Genomic DNA, 9,909 nt, shown 5'->3' with positions numbered 1-9,909 from the left:
AAGTTATAAGTTTTTATAATTTTTAAAAATTAATAATTTTTTAACTAATGATACATATAAAATAATATTTATAAAATTAACTAAAACATGTTCATGTCTTGATTGTTTATTACATTATCTTTAAATATAAAAAAGTTATGATTTCAACTCCTATTATACTTGAAAAATAAGAAAATTAAATATTTTAATTTAGAAATAGAAAGAACAAAATAATTAATTTATTTTTTCAAAAACAAATTATGTCAAAAAAGTTTTTAAAAAATTAAGATGATCTACCATATTAGTCTTTGAAAATGTTAAGCGCATTCACATTAGTATTTTAAAGTAAAAAAAATCAATATAAATATTTATTTAATCAAATAAATCTCTAATATTAACTATTTATCATTACTTTAATCCTCGGAAGCATTTAATGTTACTAATAAAAGAATAAGCATTTAATAGTTTTTCTTCCGAGTATTTAATATTTTTCCTAAGTTACATGACTTTTTAATAACTGACCATTAACTACCCAAAAGACTATGAATAATGATTTATTATTTTACAAATTATTGTATTATCTTATAAAGAAAATATTAAATACATACGTAAATATATTTAATCTCTTAAAAATGTAAGATGTATTAGTATCTGGCTTATAAAATAAAGTATAATGATTATGAAGAGAAAGGTTTAGAATTATTGAAAAATTATATATTGTACACTAATAAATTTTATTGGTTAATGTAGATTAATGTTAGTCCTTTTATTTTTTGGTAACCATCGGAGTATTTTTAGTTTCTGGTGAGATCTCAAAGTATTTTTATAAAGTTTTGATACTTTGACAGGTTATGAAACATTCTTTTAAAATTCTTGAAAGTATGGTAGTACCGGAAATGCTTGTGTTTTTCATTTGCTTTTTTTAAAAAAATATATATATATAACACAACTAAAAAATAGTGATTCTTGAAATGTTTTTCTTTATGATGTTTCTCACAAAAATATTTACAAGAGAGGTGAGAATTTGACTTTTTAAAGTTAAAAAAAAGTTTTACATCAATAAAAACATCATAGTACTTTTATTAAATTAATTAATATGATAAATAATTAAAGATGGTAATAGAAATATCACAGTATTATTTTTTTAAATTGCAAATATGGAAATAAATAGTACAAGGGTACAGGTATGCTGAAGATGAAAATGTATTGTTTTCATCTTCTGATTATTTTCTATTTTCATTTTTATTAAAAATGTTCTTAAAATCTAATCAAACACATTTTCATCACCGTTTTCTGTTTTATAAAAATAAAAACAAGAAAACAATCAAATTAAAACACCCACCTAACTTTAGGCTTTGTTCGGTTTTGACTATTGAAATAAAATGATGGAGACACACTTCTTAGTTCTTACAGCAAAAAACATGAGAGAATTAACTCTCAATCAGGTGGATACCACGCACTGCTGTATCAATGTGTCAATTGAAATTCCTCAAGTCCTTTTTACTCCTATAAACTTTTCATATTAGAAGGGTGTAAGAGTCATTTTAAAACTTAACTATTTTATTTCCACTCTATTTTTTTAACCTATTTTAAAAGTATCATTTTCAAAAAAGAAAGGAAGGTTTCTTGAGAATATATTTTAACTAATTTTTCACAAATGTTTTTTGATAAGAGAGACAATAATCTTATTACTCTTAACTAATAACTATTTTATGTGATAAATAATTAAAATATTATATAACTTTATAATTTGATTAATTCTTAAAATATTTCTTCCCTATTAGTCAAACCTTACCTGTTAGCATCCTTCTCCGGTAGCCGAGGCAATAGTAGTGTCGGCGTTTCCATGCAGAGTGTTTGTTTTTATGTATAGAATTTAGTTTTGCAAAAAATGACTTCATTTTGGGGTTTGTCGCTTTTAGATTCTGCGACTTCCCTCACGTCAATGGTTCGATTCCCGGCACCCACCACTTTCCCCTTTTTCATTCATTTTTAAACATAAAAACACCATCGTCTTCCTCTCTCCTCTTTCGTTTGATTTTTCAACGATTCTTCTTCTTCTTCTTCTTCTTCTTCACCCTTTCTTTCTCTCACACTCTCACTTCCAATGGCTTATTCTTCTCCCTCCGTTATTAAGGTAACATAACCCACACAACACAACCTTTTTTTTTTTTTCTCTTTGTCGTTTTTCGCTTCAGTGGTGTTGTCATTTTGGAAAATTTTCAGGATGCCAAGGTGCTTATGGTTGGCGCTGGCGGAATTGGCTGCGAGCTTCTCAAGACCCTCGCTCTCTCCGGTTTCCCTGACATTCACATCGTTAGTTCTCTTCTCTATTCGGGTCTTTCCAAGTTTTTTTTTCTCTCAAGGGTTTTTGGGTTTTTTTTTTTTGGATTTGAGTTTTTGGGTTTTTTGTTAGGGTTTTGAGAGTCTTGATAAAGCTTCGAGCTGTGTGTGTTTGGTGACATAGGAGGTGTTTGTGAGAGTGAGGAGTGAGTGTCGTTTGTGCTGTGGTAACTGTTTTTGGGGTCTTGGAGTGGTGGAATATGGCGTTGAAATTTGATTTGTTCTTGTTTTGGCTTTAGCGAGGGTTGAATTGGTAGTTTGATTCGTTGCCCTTTTGGTTTTGGTTTGAAATTTCGATGTTTTTGTTATGGTGTTTTTTGTGGTGAGGTTTGAGCAGTTTTTATGCTTTGGTATGAACTGTATCTGGGGAAGAATGGAGTGTAGCCTGTAGGGGGAGCCATGTTGGTGCTTATAGTCTGTTGGCTTCAATTGCTTTTGTGCTAATCGAAGTCCGTGATGATGGAAGTAGGGTGTTTGTTAGTGGGGTGGGCGTAGGGGGCGTGGGGGGCTTGTGGATCTTGGGATTTATTTGGGGATCTTGAGTTTTAGTACTACAGTTATGGTTAATAAGATCTTTGAGAACTGAATTTTAATTAAACGGGGTTTGTGGTGTGGATGGTGATGATTGCTACTCATTGCTGAGGGTGATAGGTTATTGAAATGGCAGATCTGCTGGGGGATGTTGTACCCAGAACGTGTATCTTGCTAGTTTCTACTAAATGGAATTGTAAGAGTGCCGTGTCCTTGTGCCATACATGTTCTGAACAAGGATCTGTGTCGCATATTTATATTTGTATCTTGATCTAATATATCTAGTGGAGCACTTTTTAATAGCAGCCATTGCGGCTGCAATAGAGGTGCTGCGATATATCTAGCGGAGCACCATCCCCTATATGATATGGTGGATTATTGGCTTTCCACTATTTTCTGCGATCAGCAATTGATAACACTCCTAGGTTGAAGGTGATTTTGTGTAGACTGTGACTTATTATTTATCATGAATTTCTTTATAAGGCTTGTCCGCTTGTGTATTTAGATTGTGAGTTGGTAGTCATACTGCCAGCAATCAGTCAACCGACTACTATGAATTCTTCTTCCGTGTGTGCATGCTTGCTAGCCATTTTATAAACTATCTCTTGAACTATCTGTATGTTTTAAGCTATGGATATGCTTTAACACATTAATATGCTTCATTTATTTCCATTGTGCAGATTGACATGGACACCATAGAAGTCAGTAACCTGAACAGACAATTTTTATTTCGACAATTCCATGTTGGGCAATCAAAGGCTAAAGTAAGTTTTAACTGTTATGGTTATTGTTGTTACTGGTATAGGTTTCAGTTTTCCATCAATCTGATGAAGTCTTCAACCAGGTTGCTAGGGATGCTGTGTTAAAATTTAGGCCCCACATAAACATTACACCATACCATGCAAATGTCAAAGATCCTGAATTCAATGTGGACTTCTTTAAGCAATTTAATGTTGTTCTAAATGGACTTGACAATCTAGATGCACGCCGGCATGTGAATCGCTTGTGCTTGGCAGCTAATGTTCCTTTGGTTGAAAGTGGAACTACTGGGTTCCTTGGACAGGTAATTCAATTGCATTTATTGGCTTCTTAGTAAGTGATATGCATTTTAAATGGAAAGTTTTAGAGCAGTATTCTGTAGATTCTAAAATGGTACTTGTTCCTGTTTGATGGTTATTTTTATATAATTAAGTGTATCTTTTTTAATTTAATTATTGATTAACTGGTTGTCCATAGAAAGTTGGTTATTGTCAGTGACTAGCATCTAATTTTATGTCACATGCCTTGATAAGGAGTCTTCTGATTAGGAAAGTAACATGTTTCATGAATCATGTTTCCAAGCTTCTAAATTTAGTTATCAGCTAAATTTTTAAATTTTGTCCCCTGTCCAGTGATTATCCACTAAAATTAAGTGAATACTCCTTCATCCTAATTTTCAGTTCTGACCATGCACTCTGAAAATAAATTGATAAACTTCTTAAAAAATATAGATTTATGTTGGTGTGGATATTTGAGGTTGAGGTCTGAGATTTCATATTTGCTGTTTCTTTTGCTGTAACCCCTCCGTTTACGGATTTTTGTGGCAGAAAACATGCATGTGACATTTTTTATTACTAACTTTCAATATATTTGCTGGTTCCACATTATTTCAACTTAATATGTGATTTCATGATTAATTATTACTAAATATTAAGTTGTAGTTTTTCAATCATATTTGTGATTTAGTTTTAATTGAAAGCAGGTAACTGTGCATGTCAAGGGAAGAACAGAGTGCTATGAGTGTCAACCTAAACCAGCCCCCAAGACATATCCTGTCTGTACAATCACAAGTACCCCATCGAAGGTATTGTAGGTTCATGATTATTTGGATTTTCATTGAATGGGATATTGTATGATGCGTTGTTATATCTTGATGGATGCTACTAGGTAGATACCTTTTAACACAATATTGAAGGCTGTTATATTAGTTATATTTTAGGAAAATGGATAAAGTTGATAGACTCAAGCTATTTGCCTTTCACATTATCAAATGATCATCAATTTGATGTATGAGTTTTGATATTTGCTTCAGTCTTTTGTTTAATGAGTTCTAAACTTTCATCTCCTTATTTTATGGCAGTTTGTTCATTGTATTGTCTGGGCTAAGGACTTACTTTTTGCCAAGCTATTTGGGGACAAGAATCAAGACAATGATTTAAATGTTCGATCAAGTGATGCTGCCAGCTCGTCCAAAAATGTAGAGGATGTATTTGAACGTAGGAAAGATGAAGACATTGATCAATATGGAAGGAAAATTTTTGATCATGTTTTTGGGTATAACATTGAATTAGCTTTGTCTAATGAAGAGACATGGAAAAATCGTAATAGGCCAAAACCTATATACAGCAAGGATATCCTGTCCGATGAACCGGCTCAACAAAATGGAAATTTGGAGAAAAAATATGAATCTGATGAATTATCAGTTTCCGCCATGGCATCCTTGGGCATGAAGAACCCACAGGATATTTGGAGTCTCAAAGAAAATTCTAGAATATTTCTTGAAGCATTTAGACTTTTTTTTACAAAAAGGGAAAAGGTCTGTTACGATTCTTACTTTGATGTAGTGATCATATTGTAATATTATCTTCATATCTTCATCTGGATACTAAATTATGAATTTTCTTTTTTGTGTTATTTATTTATTTATTTTTTGAATGCATCTTTGAGCAGGAGATTGGCAATCTAAGCTTTGATAAAGATGATCAGTTGGCTGTAGAATTTGTTACTGCAGCTGCAAACATAAGGGCTGCTTCATTTGGCATCCCTCTCCAAAACCTTTTTGAAGCTAAAGGTATTGCTGGTAATATTGTGCATGCTGTTGCGACTACAAATGCTGTGATTGCTGGGTTGATTGTCATTGAAGCAATCAAAGTGCTGAAAAATGACATTAAAAATTATAGGTACGATGTGATTTCTCCTCCTGTGTATTCTTTATTTTGGATTGGTTTTAGTGACGAGGAAGTGGTTTCGTTAAGAAGCATTGTTAAATTTTAACCAAGATGCCTTGGGGGAAATGCTTCCTACTTTCCTCTGACAATTTTTGGCAGGGTAAAACATAATTCATAGTATAATCATGATCTGGTGCTAAATCAGAGCTTACACCCTGTTCACTTTTTTTTTAAAAAATGCTTGATAATTATCATTCGTGTCAAGTTAAAAGCAGTATAGTAAATTACAACCAAGTAAAATTATAATTGTAGGTTACTTGGGACTTTTTTATTTAAGCTTAAAAGAAAGTTGATTTGATAACATTTTTTTTAAGATTTTTTTTGCAGAGCAGAGCAATTATTTTTAGATTATGAGAAAAGTGCAACACCTTTGTTGCTTTTAAAAGGTTTTTGTGTTTTTTCAAAAAATACACAATTACTATAATTTTCCTACAACATAGCTTTTAAGCAAGCACTTTCTTAAAAAAAAAACTCAAACAAAGAAGCCCTTAGCAGTGCTTTCTTTGTCAGTTTTTTTGCTGGAGCAAAATGCATGGATCTTTAAGGGAAAATTTGTCCCTATATTGCAGAGCTCTTTTGTTTCTGACCAGTTTTTTTTTTTTTTTTTTATCTTACCTTTTATTTGTTGTATATTCTATTGGGAGGTTGTCTTATCCTTCCTGTTCTTTCCTTGGTGCTCATTTATTCTTTAAGGAATCTTTATTTGTGTACTACTCTGTAGTTTATAAGTCAGCGTTAAATTTACTTTTCTTTTAATGTTTTTCTATTCTTATCTGGACATCTCATAGAATGACATATTGTCTGGAGCATCCTGCAAGAAACATGCTGCTTATGCCAGTGGAGCCATTTGAACCTAACAAATCTTGTTATGTTTGTTCTGAGGTCTGCCAAATCTCCCCTTGTTGCATATATTGCCTAAAGTCATTGTTACAAACATGCTCACACTCGATATGTTCATATATGTGCAAAACAGACACCTTTATCCCTTGAAATAAACACCAATCGTTCAAAGTTGAAAGACTTGGTCGAAAAAATTGTCAAGGCAAAGCTTGGGATGAACCTTCCTCTTATTATGTGTGCTTCAAACCTGCTTTATGAAGCTGGTGATGTTGAGGATGACATGATTGCTATTTATGAGGCCAACCTTGAAAAGGTATGTTTGTTGTCTTTGGTTTGAAAAGGGCATAGCATTTTATTTATAGCTTGTTTCCCGGCATTTTTAGGCTCTGGCTGAGCTTCCTTCCCCAGTAACTGGTGGCACAATGCTTACAGTAGAGGATATGCAGCAGGAATTCGTTTGCAATATTAACATCAAGCACAGGTTTTTCCTCAACTCGTATTTTTTGTATTCTGTGAAAAAATTCCTTGAATCAAATACTATTATGCTAGAAGAACTTAATAAGTTTATAGTGTTTCTTTTTTTTTCTTTATCTTCCCTCTCACATGTTGCATTAAGATAGTTTTTTGTTCCCATCCCCATGAATCCGATTTTTTTTTTAAACTACTTTGTTTCTTCTCTGATTTTCAGAGAGGAGTTTGATGAAGAGAAAGAACCTGATGGGATGGTTCTCTCAGGATGGACTCAACCAGTGTCAGCAGCAGAAAACAAAGACAAATCTGTTGGAAATGGTGCAAGCACCTCTGATGCATTAATAACAGCTGTGGAATCTGAAAAGGATGATGAGATAACTATAGTTTCAACCTTGAAGAAACGAAAACTTCCCGACGAATCTGATATTTCAAATAGTGCAGCTGAAGCAAAGAATCAGAAGCAATTGGAAGTAATTGACGATGAGGATGATCTTGTCATGCTTGATGGGGATTTAAACAGCGTTAAAAAGAGAAGATTGTCATAGTCTATTGATGAACTAAAATCAGGATGAATTCTTGCATCCTAATTTTGTATTGATAGGAGGGGGGGTTTGGCGATTCTTTTGGCCATAGTTGTTAGGAATGTTGTTAGTCTTTTGCTTGACATAGATACTGTTTTTCTTCCTTGTGCCTTTCTCAGTAACTGCAACATGTATTATTCTCGCTGATGCCTGACAGAGAGGATCACTGACCTCACAAATTAACTTGCTCACACTTTACTTAGTGAACAGAAGTTTTGCAAATTGGTATCCTATTCAATGATTGTCATGTAAAAACTATATTCTAGCTTTGGAATGTATTTATCTTTCATCAGGTGAATCTGTCATGAATTCTTAGAAGGACACCTTTTGATTGAGACATGGCAATATTAAGTGGCTTGATGAGTGCAATGTGTGAAAGATTCAATACAAATCTGTCTGATAGTAAGGAAATCAGAGGTAAAGGGTGAACTAAGGGAGCAAGGACATCATAGATGTGAAAGTGTCTTTGTATACCAATCAATATGGCTCAAATGAATTGTAAGTCTGAAACAGCATGAAGTCATAACGCTTTACTAATTTTTTTGCCCCTTTCAAAGTAACCAAAATAATACTTGATATGCAAAGTGGGTGTCATTCTGCATGGATAGAGAAAGGTTGAGCAGTTACCTTGTCATACAATTTTCTTTATTGATCTTAATTCACCACAGTAAACCTGGATATTGGTGAGATTCGTGAGAAAGGTAGAAGAATAGGAAGGATTGATGCGCCACAGCCACAATAAAAAAGAGAAAAGAAGCATTTTTTTTTTAAATAATAAGCTATGATTTTAATTGAATGCTTTTATGTGGAAAGTTGGTCCCAAATGAACTCATGTTGGATATAGTGTGTGTGTGTGTGTGTGTGTGTGTGAGAGAGAGAGAGAGAGAGAGAGAGAGAGAGAGAGAGAGGTAGCAGCCGAGCAAAGAATGACATGATTTTGGATCTTATAATTATGGATTTTGAACCTCTGAAATCTTCACTTACCGTTAATGGTATAATAGAGTGGTCCTTAACATCCTTATTTACACTTCCTCTCATCAATCATTCAATATGCTACTATTTATAGGAGGGAAATTTTGTAAACCTGTGCCCATTTATCTCTCCAATCCTCATTTTAGTAATTTGATAACAACCTCTCCATCTCCTTTAACGTGTATACTTTTTGGGTTCTATTAGGTTCAAATTTGTGATGACTCTTATAAATGTTTCTTTTTTAAAATTTTATGGATCCATAAGACACTAAATATAGGTGGTCTGAGGGACCTAAAAAAATGTGGGTGTTGCTAGGTGCACCCAGCATTATTGCTGGTGCACCCAGCATTTTATTAAAATATCAAAATTGTCCGTACGTTTTTTTTGTATTTGTGATGGATGTGTGAGGGTGGTCCATAAATCGTACAGATCAAGTTAATTCGTAAGGTTGATACGAACCAACTTGATTCGTAAGTCTTTTACGGAACAATACGGATCAACTTGATCCGTAGAAGTCTTACGAATCAACTTGATCTGTAAGGCTTTTATAGATCAACTTAAATGGCTTACGGATCAAGGGTATTTTCGTCATTTCACCTTAAGTGCTGGTGCACCAGCAATAATGCTAGGTGCACCTAGCAACACCCAAAAAATGTTTTGATAAAATTATAGCCCATTATGGTCGGCCTGGTAGTAAAGGAATATTAGGTAGATACATAAATATTTAGGTTCTATTCATGTCACTGTCATTATACACACACAAAATATCAATTATAAAATTTAAACTACAGTGACCTATTTGATTTTTCAAAAAAGTTCGTCAACCAATATAGTAATTTAAGCATAACTTTATGGATAATGATTTGGATGGTCCTCCACTAACGGGTTTTCTAACAAAGAAAATCGATGTACTTCGAGGTTTGATGAAATAATTGTTGGTTCTGCTCATTTAGTAGTGAGACTAGATAAAAAAAAAGAAGTCATTTCTTCTTAGAGATTATGCTTCATATCATCATAATTTTGACAATGACAATAAATTTACATAACAAATAACAGTAGTTGTCATATGACCCTCCTCTTTTGAGTCAAAATATTTAGCGGATCAACTATCAGAGATTCAGAATTAGTTTAAAACAAAGAAGGACTTGCATTTATCATTTGTAAAATAGTTTAACTACATAAAACACTGCAACACTGGTCATATA

The 9,909-nt window shown here is 33.0% G+C and overlaps 1 protein-coding gene across 2 annotated transcripts; it reads left to right on the top strand.

The window, feature by feature from the left end:
• Positions 1 to 1,797: 1,797 nt before the first annotated feature.
• On the top strand, positions 1,798 to 8,024 carry LOC114379941 (SUMO-activating enzyme subunit 2-like). Of its 2 annotated transcripts, XM_028338783.1 has the most exons (11): positions 1,798 to 2,116; positions 2,206 to 2,295; positions 3,534 to 3,617; positions 3,698 to 3,916; positions 4,595 to 4,696; positions 4,973 to 5,428; positions 5,563 to 5,792; positions 6,629 to 6,722; positions 6,814 to 6,993; positions 7,064 to 7,161; positions 7,369 to 8,024. In XM_028338783.1, the coding sequence occupies exons 1-11, from the start codon at positions 2,087 to 2,089 to the stop codon at positions 7,694 to 7,696; spliced, it is 1,911 nt and encodes a 636-aa protein (XP_028194584.1). In that variant the 5' UTR covers positions 1,798 to 2,086; the 3' UTR covers positions 7,697 to 8,024. The 2 variants fall into 2 exon arrangements, with proteins under 2 accessions (XP_028194584.1, XP_028194585.1); XM_028338784.1 differs by lacking the exons at positions 1,798 to 2,116; positions 2,206 to 2,295 and adding an exon at positions 2,912 to 3,285.
• Positions 8,025 to 9,909: the final 1,885 nt, after the last annotated feature.

This window comes from Glycine soja, chromosome 12, assembly GCF_004193775.1.
Source record: "Glycine soja cultivar W05 chromosome 12, ASM419377v2, whole genome shotgun sequence".
Lineage (NCBI taxonomy): Eukaryota > Viridiplantae > Streptophyta > Magnoliopsida > Fabales > Fabaceae > Glycine > Glycine soja.
The sequence above is the reverse complement of the archived record's forward strand: the minus strand, read 5'-3'. Positions and strand labels throughout refer to the sequence as shown.

Excerpts from the sequence above, each read along its gene's own strand:
- LOC114379941 (XM_028338783.1), top strand. The coding sequence starts at position 2,087 with ATGGCTTATTCTTCTCCCTCCGTTATTAAG. Across the intron at positions 3,618-3,697 it reads TTGGGCAATCAAAGGCTAAA|GTTGCTAGGGATGCTGTGTT; the intron begins GTAAGTTTTAAC and ends GTCTTCAACCAG. Across the intron at positions 4,697-4,972 it reads TCACAAGTACCCCATCGAAG|TTTGTTCATTGTATTGTCTG; the intron begins GTATTGTAGGTT and ends ATTTTATGGCAG.